Here is a 17,695-nt window from a genome sequence, read left to right as displayed (position 1 = left end):
CAAATGGAAATTTTGCTTTTTCGTGCCATCTTTTTTTTGGCCTTTTTTGCTATTTTTAATTTATTTATTTATTTTATTTATATATATATATATATATATATATATATATATATATATATATATATATATATATATATATATATATATATATATATATTCCGTACCAGATAGTATCAAAGCTGCGTTACTGAATATGAATTTCTTTTTCATTAAAAATTGGTTTACCCAATCCTAATTGTGATAGTTTGTGCAATTTTGCAAGTTTTGCAATTGTGTAAGGTTGTGCAAGTTTCCAGTTCACCAAGTTAAAAGATCGAATTTCACTCTAATGTCCTTAGTACATTAACAATTTGCAAAAAAAAATTAAACATACGAAAAATCCTCCAGAGCCACCGTTGGTGCACAGGGCGTTGAATTAACATTTCACTTGCTGGGTCTTTTTGTAGGGACAACCTCCAAGCCTGTCATCCAACCTTGTCGCAGCTGGGAACGATCCCTGGGCTCCGCATTGTTAAGCAGAGTATCCATTTACTGTGCTAACCCAAGGTAACAATACTAATTATCTATTGGAATGATATAATCAGTGAATATGTTTGTTAAATGGGAGAAGAAAATAACCGTATAATATATAAGTAGTTTGTACATTTGAAAGCAACAAAAATAAAGAGGGAAGAAATTCTACAGTGAGAAGAAAACCAAAAGTTTAAGTATTTAAACTTTAAAGAAACTATTCGACCAATATGCTTTTTAATTGACGATTTAAAAAAAGGTTCCATCTTATTTTTAAGTATATAGAGGGGGAGGCGGTAACTTCCGCTTTTGAGGTATTTTAGGGGTGTTCAAACGTCCAAATGCTATACGATTGGAGTCTACCAAACAATACTATGCTGTCTTTTCACATATTTTCTGGGGGGAGGAGACCCACTGGTTGAAATAAAAGTATTTAAGTCAGTGCTCAACATCCTATTTGAAAACATGTAGATTTTAAAACTGTACCGAAAGAGGGAAATGAAAAATGTTCCAAAATATTTTATTTGTAAAAACCAAGCATCAGGTAGTAATTACCCCTCCCCTTGGATCAATCACATTGTGATACTTTTGGGTACCTCGGCAATATAGCCTCAAATCACAGGTCGCATAGAAAAGGTCTTAATGGAAAGGCCATCTTAAGTCAGAATTATGCCATCTCCAATGAGCCTGCAACCTATTTGACATATTTACGGTTACATATATGTAAATATGTAAATATTCACATATTTTGACATGACACGGTTAATGTAGAAAAAATTAGAAAAAATGAGGTATTTTTAACTTACGAATAGGTGATCAGATCCTAATAAAATCTGATATTTAAAAGAATGTCATGTCTCAGAGCTTTTATTTTGAGTCCCGACCGGATCTGGTGACACTGGGGGGGGGAGTTGGAGGGAGAAACCTAAAATCTTGGAAAACGCTTAGAGGGGAGGGATCGGGATGAAACTGGGGGAAAAACTAAATACAAGTCCTAGGCACGTGATTGACATAACCGGAACGGATCGGCTCTCTTTGAGGGAGTTGGGGGGAGGGTTAATTCTGAAAAATTATAAAAAAAGAGGTATTTTAACTTACGAAAGAGTGATCGGATTTTAATGAAATTTCATATTTAGAAGGACCTCGTAACTCAAATATCTTATTTTAAATCCCGACCGGATCCAGTGTCATTGGGAGGAGTTGGGGGGATCTTGGAAAAGGCTTAGAGTGGAAAGATCAGGATGAAACTTGGTGGGAAGAATAAGCACAACTCCAAGACACGTGACTGACAAAACTGGACCGGATCCGCTCTCTTTGGGGGAGCTAAGGGGGGTCCAGTGTTTTGGCGAGTTTGGTGCTTCTAGATGTGCTAGGACGGTGAAAATTGGTAGGTGTGTCAGGGACCTGCACAAATTGACTTGATTTTGTTGTTTTTCCCTATTCGACCATCTGGGGGGGGGGGGGCTGAAAGGGAGAGGAAAAATGAGAAAAAATGAATTATTTTTAACTTACGAGTGGGTGATCGGATCTTAATGAATTTTGATATTTAGAAGGATCTTGTGCTCCAGAGCTCTCATTTTAAATCCCGACCAGATCCAGCGACATTGGGGGGAGTTTCAGGTGGGAAACGTGAAAATTGAGGTATCTTTATCTTACGAATGGGTAATTGGATCTTAATGAAACTTGGTATATAGACAGATCTTATGTCTGAGATGCTGCCTTTTCAATTCAAATCGGAACCGGGAACATAGGGGGCTGGAGGGGGGAAACAGAAATCTTAGAAACTGGAAATCTTGGAAAACGCTTAGAGTAGAGAGATCAGGATGAAACTTGATGGGATGAATAAGCACAAGTTCTAGATACGTGATTGACATAATCGGAATGGATCCACTCTCTTTGGGGACTTGGGGGGGGGGTAATTCGAAAAAATTAGAAAAATTGAGGTATTTTTAACTTACGAACGGATGACCGGATCTTCATGAAATTTGATATTTAGAAGGAACTCGTGTCTCAGAGCTCTCATTTTAAGTCTCGACCAGATCTGGTGACATTGACGAGAGTTGGAGGTGGATACCAGAAATCTTGGAAACCCTTAGAGTGGAGAGATCATGATGAAACTTGGTGGATAGAATAAGCAAATGTCGTAAATACGTGATTGACGAACCAGACTGGATCCGCTCTCTTTGGGGGAGCTAAGGGGGGTCCAGTGTTTTGGCGAGTTTGGTGCTTCTAGATGTGCTAGGACGGTGAAAATTGGTAGGTGTGTCAGGGACCTGCACAAATTGACTTGATATTGTTGTTTTTTCCCTATTCGACCATCTGGGGGGGCTGAAAGGGAGAGGAAAAATGAGAAAAAATGAAGTATTTTTAACTTACGAGTGGGTGATCGGATCTTAATGAATTTTGATATTTAGAAGGACCTTGTGTCTCAGAGCTCTTATTTTAAATTCCGACCGGTATTAAGCCTCTGATTTTCCTTATAAATCAATCTATTGATTCTTAGAATTTTGCTACGACTCATGCCATATGAGCTCTTGGCTCTTCTCACCTCGTCACAAGTGTGATATGAGCTTTTAGCTCTTGTTTTTAAGTGTCAATGCATCAAAGATGTAAAACCAAATATCAACCTCCATTTATTATCGAGGTATGCAAGTAAATAAAAACAAAAGTTAAAAAAATACCAAAATAAACCTGAATGGCGGAGAATATGACCATCGATCTCGAGATCTTGGGCCTGAGCCTGATATTAGTTTCTGTAGAATATAGTCATTTTTGTGAAAAAATCGCATTTTTGGAGGAAAGATGGATTGAAGGGGATGAGGGATCTTTTTTCTTTTTCAAATTTGTATTTCCAATGCTACAGTTTTTATGAGTCTACCTTGTTTTGTCCCACGGGAGGAGGGTTGATTTGAAAATACTCTGGCATAATTCCATGAAAGGGGAGGGGGTAAGCTGAAATAACGGCATGTGTTATTTCGAGGAAAACCAGTTTCCTTTTGCTCTTAAAACAAGAGCTAAGAGCTCATATGGCACCTGTGACGAGGCAAGAAGAGTCAAGAGCTCATATGGTATGAGCTCTAGAAAATGCTAAGAATCAATAGATTGATTTAAAAGGAAAATCAGAGGCTTAATGCCGGTCAGGATTTAAAATAAGAGCTCTGAGTCACGATATCCTTCTAAATATCAAAATTCATTATGATCCGATCACCCACTCTTAAGTTATAAATACCTCATTTTTCTAATTTTTCCTCTCCCTTTAGCCCCCCAGATGGTCGAATTCGGAAAAACGACTTTATCAAGTCAATTTGTGCAGCTCCCTGACACGCCTACCAATTTTCATCGTCCTAGCATGTCCGGAAGCACCAAACTCGCCAACTCACTGAACCCCTCCCCCCCCCAACTCCCCCAAAGAGAGCGAATCTGGTACGGATACGTCAATCACTTATCAAGGACTTTTGTTTATTCTATCCACCAAGCTTCAGCCCGATTCCTCCACTCCAAGCGTTTTCCAAGATTTCCCCCTCCAAATCCCCCCCATGCCAACAGATCTGGTCGGAATTTAAAATAAGAGCTCTGAGACATGAATTCCTTCTAAATATCAAATTTCATTAAGATCCGGTCACCCGTTTTTAAGTTAAAAATACCTTAATTTTTCTAATTTTTCCAAATTAACACCCTCCAGCTCTTCCAAAGAGACCAGATCCATTCTAATTATGTCAATCACGTATCTAGAACCTGTGCTTATTCTTCCTATCAAGTTTCATCCCAATCTCTCCACTCTAAGCGTTTTCCAAGATTTCTGTTTCCCTCCTCCAACCCTCTATGTCCCCGGATCCAATTCGAGTCGAAAATGGAGCATCAGAGACATAAGATCCTTCTATATATATAAAGTTTCATTAAGATCCGATCACCTAATCGTAAGATAAAAATACCCCAATTTTCACGTTTTCCAAGAATTCCGGTTTCCCCCTCCAACTCCCCCCAATGTCGCAGGATCTGGTCGGAATTTAAAATTAGAGCTTTAAAGCACAAGATCCTTCTAAGTATCAAATTTCATTAAGATCTGGTGACCCATTCGTAAGTTATAAATACCTCATTTTTCCGAATACCCCCCCCCCCCCAACTCCACCAAAGAGAGCAGATCCGGTCCGGTTATGTCAGTCACGTATCTTAGACAGTCTGGATTCTTCCCATCCAGTTTCATCCAGATCTCTTCTCTTTAAGTATTTGCTAAGATTTATGGTCCCCCAACTGCCCACCCCCCCCCCCAATGACGCTGAATCCAGTTGATATTTAAAATACGAGATCTGAGTTACGAGGTCCTTCCAAATATGAAGTTCCATGAAGATCCGATCACTCCTTCGTAAGTTAAAAATACGTCATTTTTTTCTAATTTTCAGAATTAACCCTCCCCCCCCCCAAAAAAAAATAGCGGATCCGTTCCAATTATGTCAATCACGTATCTAAGACTTCTACTTATTTTTCCAATCAACTTTCATCCCGAACCCTCCAATCTAAGCGTTTTCCATGATTTTAGGTTCCCCCCTCAATCTCCCCCAATGTCACAAGATCCGGTCGGGATTTAAAATAAGAGCTTTGAGACACGATATCCTTCTAAAAATCAAATTTAGAAGAAATTTAGAATTTTCGAATTTAATCTGGTCCAGTCCCTGATACGCCTGCCAAATTTCATCGTTCTAGCTTACCTGGAAGTGCCTAAAGTAGCAAAACCGGGACCGACAGACCGACAGACAGACCGACAAAATTTGCGATTGCTATATGTTACTTGGTTAATACCAAGTGCCATAAAAATGAGCATGCAGTAGAGATTCTATTTCTTTTTATGATTATCGTCCGGCTAGTTCCCTGTTTTAAAAGCCCATCATGACCTGGACTATTCCCATCCAACACATTAGCAGAACAATATGTAGGAGGGGTTTTGGGAGGAGGGATGGTCTTAAAAAGACCGTATAAAAAAAGTATTGCCTTTGGCCTTGACCTACTAGGAATGTATGGAATATTTCGAATTCAAAATAACAAGCAATTATTATCAATGAATAAATAAAACCTATAACAAACAATATATTAAAATGAATGATCTTATCAAACATAAAGAAGAACAAATGCTTTATGTAGATGAATAAATAAATCCTAAAACGATTTAGTCTTAAAACATTCTGCGATTTAAGGATGGTAGATTTCCAAAGATTATCCGTAGCGGCCAACTGTCTAGGGTAAAGCAAAAAGCAGGTCGCCCTGAAATAGGGTGGGAGGATTTCCTAAAGGAAGATTTAAGGGGAACGTGTACTTCCTGAGAGGGTTTAAAGAGGAAGGCTTTGAAGAGATCGGAATCGAGGAGGAGCGTGTGAAGCTGTGTTGGCCAACTTAGTGCTATAGTGAGCTCTTACTAGTAGTAACAGCGAACGAATACAGATTAAAATGAAAAAACAAGTTAAATTTAAAATTAACTGAAATTGACACTTTAGGATTAGGGCTACTGTGATTCTTTAAAGATCCTAAAGGCTATTGCGTTATTTAAGTTTTATAGGACGCCATATATACTTTGAATAATGTTTGTCTAATTTGTGAAAATGTCGACAAAAAAAAACAATATAATAATCAAGATTACTGAAAACAACTAATGAAAATAAACTGAATCTCTAATATGTAATGATTTCCAAAAAAATTCCAAAAATTTCCAAAATTTTCCAAAAATTTCCAGCAATTCAAGATTCCCAATTTTATTTAAAACCAGTTTTTTAAAAAAAAAATTAAAACCAAGTTTTTTTTTCAAAATTAAATGTTTAGAAGAGGGGCAGTAGCCCTACTCCTGCTTGTAGTAATGACCTATATCACTGTCTGTTACCTATAGATTTTATAGGCTTTCTATTTAATATGTGTTTGTTTTGGTTTTCTATTTATTGATTGATAAAAATTTCTGGCAACTTTAAGTTAGAGTTAATCATATGGCTCACTAGGCCTACTCTTAATTGAAAAACTTTATTTTTGGAAAAAATTAGAATTAGTTTTTGTTGGTTTTTTGTTGCCAAATTTATATTATTGGTAAATATTATTAACATTTAATCATATTATGATCATTTTGACTACCTATGTGGACGTAGCGTCTTTATATTTAGTTCAACATTCCCCTCAGTATTCCATAGGAGTTTAAATCTAGTACTCTTGCCGATCCAAAGATATTAAAAAAGCAAATAGTGTTTTTTCGTTTAATTAAACAGTTCTCTCTAAATTCCCAGTGAGTTTCAACTCCCGTAGTTGCTCCTATGAAAGTAAAAATACACAATTTATGGCAACCTGGCTCTACATAATACCTTTTGATTTAGTTCAATATCCTCCTCAAAGTTTCCTTAAATTAAAACATATTAATTTCAGTCCTTCCTGTGATATTGCAGATACGCCTTTTTGACAACCTGGATACACCTAGGGTCTTTTGATTTAGGTCAGTATCCTTCTCAACGATCCATGAAAATTTCAACTTTATACCCTTAGTCGTTCCTGAGATATTGCAGACAGCCAGAATGCACATAGTGTCTTTCGATTTAGTTTAATCAACCATTCCCCTCACCATTCCCTGAAAGTTTCAACCTAATGCCTTTAGCCGTTGCCGAGATATTTATATTGCACCCGTTGGAAATTTGAATACATATAGTGTCTTCTGGTTCAGGTCAGTATCTCCCTTAGCATTAGTACTCCTAGTGTCTCCTCGTTCAGGTCAACCTCCCCCTTAACATTTCCAGAAATCTTTAGCTTATTAGCCTTAGCCGTTCCTGATATATTGCACAAACCCTCTTTTCCTGTTTATAAAAACATATTTTTAAATGTTTGCCAATTTGCATTATTTACAGTCCTCAACTTGGGACCTATTGGCGTTATGTCATCCCCAGATACATATTTATTGAACCTTCCAAATGTTTGGGACCAAAAGACTATTACAAAATTTTAATCGGATGGGTTTATAGGTTACAGAGGAGGGGAGGAGGGTCCGTACCCCAATAGGGCAATGAAGAGGACTTGCTGCTCTCCAATCACTTTTGACTCTTAAAAAGGGCACTGGGACGTTCAATTTCCAATCGAATGAGCCCCCTCCAAAGTTTCTATGACCGCTCCTTCCACATGAAATGGCCATTGAAAAACTTTTTTGAAGGCTTATGTTTTGAATGGGCTGCCTGTCAGACTAATCAACGAACTCCTGAGAACTTAAGCAAATCGGATCCATTGTTAACTCTTAAGCATAAACTTTCTTTTAAGTACAAGAAGATTCCTGGCATTTTTGTTTGTGAATATGCGTTGTAAGCTCAATTGATACTTACTTGCCTTGCTAATATATTTCTTATTACCTTATGTTTTGCTTATTCACTTATGTGTTAGCAAAACTATGTTAATAATAACAGATTAGTCAGCCTTCACTACCGCTTTTAAATACTTCATCTCAAAAAATCATCGGCTAAGATTAAAACCTTGGAGTCCCCCCCCCCACTTTGGCTTTTTCCTACAGGAAATGCTAGAGTATCATCTCTGATGTGGTTAGATAAAAGAAAAAAATATCAACTGAAAGAAATGAGAACGTTTTAAAACGAACAGAAATATTCCATATAAGGAGGGGTGCCACCTCTTCAATACTCCTTTCTTCATGCTAACACTTTAAGCACTTAAGCACCTTTAAAAAGTTCCTTATTCTAAATAAACGTTCCTTGTGCTTCTGGGGTCGTTCTTTAAAAATTGGGACAAAAGGCCAAACTTTAGCGAAAAGAGCGAGGTATTGAGGAAGTGGCAGCACTCCTTATAAACGAAATAATTTCTGTTCGTTTTAAGTCTTAATGCTGCTCCTTACTTTCAGCTAAAAAAAGCTTTATTTTAATTAAATTTCTGTTGGTTCTCCAGATGATTCCGGAACACCCACCTCCCCTCCATGTAAATCCCCCCAAAATTCCTCCGTGGAAAGTTCTCCCGCGTAAAATGCTCCCTCCGGGAAATTACCACTGGACAATTCTTTCTTCGCGGCAAATTCCCCCCAGGAAATTTCTTGCCCACGATTTCGCCAGAAAAATTCCTTTTTAGCATGCTTCCGAAAAAAAAAACAATCGCTTTTATTTAATTTTATTTATGTTATTTAATGTTATTTTTCAATCGCTTTTATAATGTTATTATAAATTTATTTAATCGTTTTCCAATTCATATCGGAAAATTTTCACCACCCCTCCAACGAAAAGTTTCATCCGCGGAAAGTTTACCCACGAGGAATTATTCCTGGCGATAATTCCAATGGAGAATTTCTCCCACAAGAAACCCTCCTGATAATTTCAACCCCACTGAAAATTTTCCTCAAAAAATCTCCACATGTAAAACTGAGTCACCAAAAAGAAAGTAAGAAACATAAGACAAACTTTGTGCAGAAATTCTGGCAAACTTCTTATATATTTGGAATCAGCACAATAAGACAATTCTTCTGATATGCCAATTGATATCGAAATTCCATGGTTTTAGAGCTTTAGTTACTATTGGGCCGAGTCACTCCGTACGTACAGTTCTTTATCACGAACTGTTTGTTATCTAGGGTCAATTTGACCAAATCAATATTTATATTCTTGTTTAGGTTTTAAATTTAAGCTAGATTTATCCCTCTGTTTGTACAAAAAAAGGTATTATCTAAGCATAGGGATAAATATCAAAATATGGCAAAAACTTATTCGCCATTGAACACAACAATCGATTTTAAATAATTTTTATTCCTTTATTTGAAAAGATAAAGGAAAATATTGGAAAAATCGATGAAGCAAATTTAATTATGTCCACCCATGGTTCCATGTTAAATGTGCTTAAAAACGTTCTCCAGATTGAAAAACTTAACCCAACACCAGCAGCTTCTTTAGAAAATTTTCTTATCTAATGACTGGTGAATTAAAATCTGAACCAGCGCTGAGCCTTCTTCTTGAATTTTTTTCCTTTTTTGATCTATTTTGTTTTACTAGGTTAACTTGACCTTTGAGCGGCTCACATATAAGATGCATGGAAGTGCACATGCTGGACAATTGGTACAGAAATGGAAGAAAATGAAAGCGGGGTATTACCCGAAGAAGGGGGCTTGGTGCCCTCCCCTCGAAGTCCTTTTCTCGGATTTCTCAGCACATCTTATTCAAATTATCAAATAAAATTTGTTAATCATTATCGGCCCCATCCCCAAATTCTTTTACTGATGGTCTTGCAAAAAAAAATCTGGGCATGTGTCTGGTTGTAGGTATAGATACTGGGTCAGAGCAATGAATTATTTGCCCAGGGATGATCGAAGCCACAAACTCATTAACACCGGTGAGAGATAATGTGAAATCCCTTTCTAACACCCAATTCCTAGGATTAAGTTTTATTAAACTAAAAACCCACATTTACAAATTTGATTGCGTCACTGCCATCATTTTTAATGTTAGCACATCCGTTTGCAGGTATTAGTAATGAAAAATAACAAGGGTGGTTTTACCCTGTTTAATGAGGGCGAAAGCGAAAGTGTCTTACGTAACCCAAATACGACATTGGAAAATAGTAGAAAACTGGTTGAAATTTCCAAATAGATTTTGATATACATATATAAATTGGAAAAATACTTCGTAACAGAATAGTTTGGATTTTATTTCAGTCTCAGAAACTTCGAAGATAATTTTAATATATTCAATACGATGGTAAGTGTTAGTTTTTATACGATACATCAAGGCCGTATCCAAGATTAATTTTTTTTTCGAAGGGGTTTTTACAAAAGGATTTTTTTTTTGGGGGGGAACACAAAATAAAACCTTAAAACACATGAAAAATTTGCCAGTATTCTTTTGTGTTAACAATTCGGAATAACATTTGGAGGGGGGCTCAAACCCCCTAACCCCCCTGGATATGGCTTTGCGCTGCAAGAATGTTTTCTCCCCAAGGAATAAGCCATTGTTATTGATCATGTACGATTTCAGTGGTACCATCAAGACCATATCCAGGCTTTGATTCCCCTCCCCTCCAAAATGTTTATCCGACTCGTAAAAACGTCACAAAAATGCGTATAAACAAATTTTTCATTAATTTTTTTTAACCGCTCCCCTCCCCCAAACAAAAAATCCTGGATATCCTGGCTCTAGGTGCCATACAGACTTATTTCTTTTTGCCTCCTCATCCTCCATTCTCACCATTATTTCAGGTTGCATAACTTGTATTATTATTTGCATTGAAACATTACGTATTGGAAAGATTCGTGGTTTAGTTTAAAAATAGCAATGAAATTTACTTTTGTTCCTAAAGAGACTTACACATTTTTCTTATATTAATAATTTTTTCAGTTCTATTTGTTAACTAAATCATCGAGGCCTAAACAAAACAAGAAATTTGGATTTATCTTAAATGAAATTTAAATAAATTAAATTTATATTGTTCTTTGTCCCTTTAATTGTTGCTTTCTGTGAATGATGGATCGATTTGCTCTTTTTTCCCAATGGCAAGTGATAAGAGTTGAAAATCAAATAAATACATTCAAATGTTGTTATAACATGCATATCCAATTAACCAATCAAACAGTTCGTGGTAACGAACTGTATGTAAGGAGCTACCCGGCTCAATAGTAACCGAAACTCTAAAAAACGAATTTTGACATCAAGTTTAATCAAGTTTAGTCTTACACATCAAAAGTTACAAGCCTGAGAAAATTTAAAAACGATCGGAAATTAAACAAAAAAAAACAAGTTTTTTCAACTAAAGTAAGTAGCAATATTAAAATTTAAGCAAACAGAAATTATTACATATATGAGGGGGTTTGCCCCCTAGCCAATACCTCGCTCTTTACGCTAGAGTTTTTTTAGTACTTTCAAAAGAGCTACTTATTCCAATTAAACAGCTTTTGTGATTCAGGAGTCATTCTTACAGAATCGGAACAAAATTCGAACTTTAGCGTAAAGGACGAGGTATTGACTAGAGGCGAGCCCGCTCATATATGTAATAATTTCTGTTCGATTTAAGTTTTTATGTTGCTCCTTAGTTACAGTTGAAAAAACTTGTGTTTTATTTTAATTCTTTTTGCAACTATTGATTATGCTGGGGAAATCAAGCAACTCATCCAAACTAATTTGCTAGAAACTGTTGCTATCCGGGACCAATTAAGACCGACGCTTTCAAATTTGACAGCACAAGTATCTGTCGAACTGTTTATTCCCAGGTTGACTCTTGTTAATCTTATCTTGAAATTGAGGAATTCCTGTCAAGCGCTACCAAACCTCTAGAAACAAAAGTAAGAAAATAATTTAATACATGAAGACTTTAACTTAAATACCATTTTCAAATAATTATAGTCCCATAAATTTAATGTCATCTATCAACAGGTTTTAGTATAAAAATATGAATTGTTAAGTGAAAACAAGGAAATACCCACAAAAACAGAGGGCTCTTGAAGAAATTAACATCATCAAATTCAACATACCTGAGGATCCCTGAGTTGATGTAGAGTCCCCTATCAAACAGTTCGTGTGAACAAACTGTTTGATAAGAAGCAGCTCGTGCTAATAGAAACCAATGGTCTCATATAGGAGTCTTAATGACAATATCTACACCAATATAATCGGCTTTTTATAGTGATACTAAAACTGCAAAATTCAATAAATTTAAAGTTATAAACCAGAAATTGCTAGCCTAAGAAAATCTTCCTGATCAAACAGTTCGTGTTAATGAACAGTAAGTAAGGAGCGACCCGGCTTAATAGTAACTGAAATTCTAAAAAACGGAATTTTTATACCAATAGATACGTCAAAAAGAATTGTATTTTTATGCTGATTTTAAATATATAAATTTCATCAAGTTTAATCCTTCCCATCAAAAGTTACGAGCCTGAGAAAATTGGCCTCATTTTCGAAAAAAAGGAAGGAACACCCCCTAAAAGTCATAGAATCTCAATAAAAATCCCACCATAAAATTCAGCATTATCAGAGAACCCTACTGTATAGGTTCCAAGCTCTTATCTGCACAAATGTCAAACTTTGTATTTTTGCAAGAAGAAAGATCACGGATGTGTGTTAATTTTTTTTTTTCCCAGGTGTGATCGTATCGATCCAGTGGTCCTAAAATTTTGCAAGAGGGCTCATTCGAACGAAAATAAAATGTTTTAGTTCCCTTTTAAAGATATCGAAATATCTATTTTGTTCAGCATAGTCGAAATATCTAATAACTATGTCTTTGAGGACGACTTAATCCCCCACAGTCCCCGGGGGAAGGGCTGAAAGTACTGAACTTTTCCCATTGTTTACATATAGTGTTTGTTATTGGTAAGTATACAGATATATTGATATTTTGGTTATTTTTATATTGATATATTGAGATATATTGGTATTTTTTCTGGTGGGGGGGATTGGGTTACGAGGTTATTTCTATGGAGAAATTTTTCATGGGGGAAGATAATTTCTATGAAGCTATTTAAGGGCACTGGATATCCCAGCATCATTTGAAAAACGGTCAGAAATCTAATAAAAAAAACAAATTTTTTCAACTGAAAGTAAGGAGTGTATAGACATATCACGTATATAAACGAGTTTTTCCCCTCTTCAATACCTCGCTGTTTACGCTAAAGTAACCCCCCTATATTACATATATGAGAAAGTTCGTCCCCTCATCAATACCTCGCTCTTTACGCTAAAGTTCGAATTTTGTAAAATAATGGCCGATGTAGGCAATAATTTGTTTGTGATATTTTCCAGCCAATCTTAGCATTTAATTTTACCTTAAGCAGCTTCATGATTATGATATTTATGTGATAATAAACCAAAGATATTGTATGTGTTCGGCTTGTGGTTGTTAGTAAATATAAGAAAAAACAAGTTTTTTCCAACTGAAAGTAAGGGATAACATTAAAACTTAAAACAAACGTAAATTATTACGTATATCTTTTAAGATCTTTTCTTTCATTCATTTCAGTAATTTGAGAATTGCTCAACTTGTGACTCTCATTTTCATAAAAATAGTTTCGACCTCTTTGGCCGTTTTGTTACTATGCCTAACAAAATTACTTCCGCAAATATCGCTAATTTAAAATTGCGTAGGAGAATATTTCCATGGAAAAATTTCTTGTTGGGAGAAGGGAATTTTCCATGGAAGGGGAGCTGGATTTCCCGACATTATTTAAAAAACGATCAGCAATTAAATAAAAAAACAAGTTTGTTTCGACTGAAAGTAAGAAACAACATTAAAACTTAAAACGAACAGAAAACATTACGTAAATGAGATGGGTTGCCTCTCTTCAGCAGCTTGCTCTTACGCTAAAGTTTTTTTTAACTTTTAAAAGAGGCTATTATTCTAATTAAATAGCCTTTGTGATTCAGGATTCTATCTTAAAAAACTGAAGCAAAAATCAAACTTAGGTTATTATAAGGTTACTATTAGTTTAAAAAAAAGTGAAATTAATATGCAAATTTTGTCTTAATTATTCATGTACAGTGAGCCAAATTCAAAACCTGCATTAATTCAAAAACGTTCAGAAATTACATAAGAAAACATTTTTTTTCTGAAAGTAAGAGCGACATTAAAGCTTAAGACGAACAGAAATTATTCCGTATATGAAAGGGGGTGTTCCCTCCTCAACCCCCCACTCTTTATTCAGTTAAAAAAAACTTCTTTTTTATTTATTTTTTTAAAAGGAAAGAAAGCAGCTCAAGAATGGCACATGTCTGAAATGGATATTACATCATTACATTTAACATAACCAGAGAAATCTTTTACAGAGGTTCTGTGTCTTTTTTTACAAAATATGAAATTTTGTATTTTTTCGGAGAAGAAAAATCATAGATGCGCGCTTATCATCGCGTGACCATAAATGCGTGCTAGTTGTCAATTTCAATAAAAAGTTTGAGATTTTTTAAGTAAATCTTGGTTTTAGGCAAAAGTATTGGCGCTCTTAGTGCTGGTAGTAGCAGTCGCTTTTGCTGCACCTGTGACAGAAGATCGTGTGGATGATTTTGAAGGACAAGCCGTCACTTCTGAAGTACCTATGATGGAAGATCATGTGAGTGACATTGAAGAAAGAACTGTCACTTTCGCCGCACCTGTGAAGGAGGATCAAATGGACGAACTTGAAGGACAAGCAGTCGCTTTTGCAGCACCGGCGATGGAAGATCGTGTGGATGATCTTGAAGGGCAAGCCTCGTCGCTTTCTTTAGGTCTAGGAGTAATGCCTCAAGCCCCATTCTATCCAGCGTAAGTTCTCAATTATATCAATGTAACTAGAAAAAGTTAAAAAATTCAAAATTTTCTCTTCGATCTTCTACTTTGCAATTATATTGTTAAATTGACAATTGAGTGATCAAAATGGGATTTCCATTGACAATCCAACAATCAGATTGTTATTTAGATTACAAAATGTGAAGAATATTCTTAGTGAGCAAAATTGTCAATTTTGGAGTACTATTCTCTCAAAAAAACATAAAATAAAACTGTAGGTAAATATACTTTTATTATTGTAGGATACAGTGTGTTTTCTTTTTTTTCAGACTTATATGTCTAGCCCAGCATATATTTTATTGGTTATAATTAACATACAGTAGTTTTCTGATTTACGCAAAAATAATTGATTTCTGTAAATCAGCATTTTGCTAATCAAAAATGTGCCATAATACAATACCTTCTGACAACCAATGGCTTAAATCTGGACTCTAAAGAATAATCCAGACTATAAGATTTAATCCAATAATCTAAATCAAAAAGCCAGAATTTCAAGCGAAAAAGCTCATGAAAAAAGTTATAATAGAGCCCTTTAGGACACTTAATTATAAGTGCTATGTCACACCAACAGGCAATTTTTGTCCAGTAGCAAATGTTCTAACACAATTTAAATGAGGTATTATTTCTTTTTAAATCTTTTTCTATAATCAATCCTTTAAAACTTACAATTAATAGCCCGGGCTTTCGGACCTCGTACGCTTGTTATAGTAACGTTATATTCTTAGTTTTTGAGGTTTTCAATTTTTTCTATTTACAGTGTAGTTTTGTTCTGGGGATTCGAAAAATACTCAGCATAATTCCACGTTTCCATAAATTCAATAGCATAATAAAAAGATAGACATATAAACACACATTTTATTATACATATATATATATATATATATATATATATATATATATATATATATATATATATATATATATATATACATATGTTAATAACTGTTAATAATTTACGTATAATAGTTATAATTCACTATAATAAATATATATAACTATTTCTTTTATTGTAATCATAACTATTTCTAAATAACCCTTAATTTTGTTCCTGGGACTTCAAAAATATTCAGCATAATTTCACGTTTCTAGTTCAAAAATTTTAGCCACGAATTCGATGGAATAGTGAAAAAATAAACATATAAACACACAATATTTTTTCTACGAGTAGAAATGTGAAACCTTACTTTTACAATCAAGTAAATCTTAATAATTCACGTAAATGACTATTCATAACTATTTTTCATTGCAGAGGCGGCTACCCTTACGGTCCTAGCTACTATGGAGGTGGCTATCATGGAATGGGAGTCGGTTACCCTAGTATGGGCTATGGATATCCCACGTATCCTGCTTATGGTGGCTCATCTGCTTACATTCACAAAACTTTAATTGGTTAAGTGAATATACTATTGTTTCATCAATGTTTAATTTATTGTATCATGTTATTTATTAATAAATATTGTTTCCTCTTTTAACCGTTTTCCAAGAGATATTTTAAAAAGGCTTCCAGAATAGCGCTTGTTCCAAAAACAATTAAAATAAAGTGACCTTAATAGAACCTATGTAAAATGAGATTTTTGGAACTGGCTAGAAGCTGGCTAGGTATTTAAAAAAAAGAACAATATACAAGAAAATATTCATTTTTTTTCTTTTCTTTGTAAGATTGAACATGACCTATATATGCATATTAACGTAAATTTTAAAAATATTACTAATATTTTAGAGACCAAAAATTCAAATAGTGTATTTAGCAATTTTAAGGATAAAAGTTTGAGACTAATGTTATTCCGGAAACAAAAAAAAAATCCTCCTGGACTGTTGCCGGCGCATAGAGCGTTTAAACAACGTTTAAGTTGCTGAACATTTTCTGCATGGACAAGAAGCAGGACTGCCACCCCCTTATGCGGCAGCATGAGTCAAACCCCGGGTTCTGCTTTGCCAAGCAGAGCATCAACCCACCGTGCTACTACAGGGTGTTATTCTAGAAGGGTTTCTTTAATTTATTGTTGACACACTATAAAAAATTTGTATTAAAGAAACACTATAAAAATATATACATAATATATATTAATATATATATAAATATATATTAAAAAGAATATATATAAGAATATAGAAAAACATAAGAATATATAATATATTCTTATATTATATAAGAATATATTTCTTACATTCTTTTTTCTAGGGGTGCCACTCCTCAAAATCACCTTGCAGCCCCGTTTGCAGCCAGGCTCCTGGTTACTTCATAAACATTTTGACTTGGTTTTCTTTTTATTAATGTTATGGCATCAATTTACCTGATTTTCGAAAAGAAAAATTTCCCTTATTTCTAACAAAAAAGATTTTTGCAATTCTCTGATTAGAAGAATAATAAAGACAGCAGCAGAGGACAATTAGGTTACTAAACCTTTCATCTCTGCGGTATTAAATGTTTATCAAAAGATTTTTGAGGAATATCATTGAGTAAAGGTAGCAAAAAGTATGTGGGAGAGTGCCAGTTCTCCAATCACTTTTGACTCTTATAAAGGACGCTGTAACCTTTAATTTCCAGTCGAATGACCCCCTCCAAAGTTTTTACCACAACTCCTTCCACACAAAATGCCTTGTTAAAAAAAATACTACATAGATCCCACTTAACTCTTAACATCGGCTGAGCTGTCCTTGATAAAAACTATACAAAGGAAGTTGTAGAGCCCCATCAATAAAATTATTGGCCAGGCCCTTTGAACAAAACCATTTTTTTTTAATCAGAATCTTGAAAATACCCACTTTCAACTAGATAAGTGCTGCTTGAAAAGATAATTGAAAATCTTATAGTACTCAAAACTGACTAATCTTTATTTCTGTTGCCTTGCATTATCTCAACATGCGATTGGTACAATTTAGAAATGACCCTAGGTGACTAGTGCTAAGCAGTGCTTGGATGGCTATTGGCCGTTTTAAACTA

The 17,695-nt window shown here is 34.8% G+C and overlaps 2 protein-coding genes across 2 annotated transcripts in view; one reads left to right on the top strand and one right to left on the bottom strand.

Annotated features, from left to right (window-relative positions):
* The window catches only part of LOC136028361 (uncharacterized), a 31,965-nt gene that overhangs the window by 14,019 nt on the left and 251 nt on the right, over nucleotides 1–17,695 (bottom strand). The window lies entirely within an intron of this gene.
* Nucleotides 10,041–16,223, top strand: LOC136028362 (shematrin-like protein 3). The gene is made up of 3 exons (XM_065706151.1): nucleotides 10,041–10,202; nucleotides 14,411–14,727; nucleotides 16,001–16,223. Exons 1-3 carry the CDS (start codon nucleotides 10,200–10,202, stop codon nucleotides 16,143–16,145), a joined length of 465 nt encoding a protein of 154 aa, XP_065562223.1. The 5' UTR covers nucleotides 10,041–10,199; the 3' UTR covers nucleotides 16,146–16,223.

This window comes from Artemia franciscana, chromosome 6, assembly GCF_032884065.1.
Source record: "Artemia franciscana chromosome 6, ASM3288406v1, whole genome shotgun sequence".
Lineage (NCBI taxonomy): Eukaryota > Metazoa > Arthropoda > Branchiopoda > Anostraca > Artemiidae > Artemia > Artemia franciscana.
The sequence above is the reverse complement of the archived record's forward strand: the minus strand, read 5'-3'. Positions and strand labels throughout refer to the sequence as shown.

Coding starts and splice junctions, on each gene's coding strand:
- LOC136028362 (XM_065706151.1), top strand. Junction 14,728..16,000: donor CAAGCCCCATTCTATCCAGC/GTAAGTTCTCAA, acceptor TTTTCATTGCAG/AGGCGGCTACCCTTACGGTC.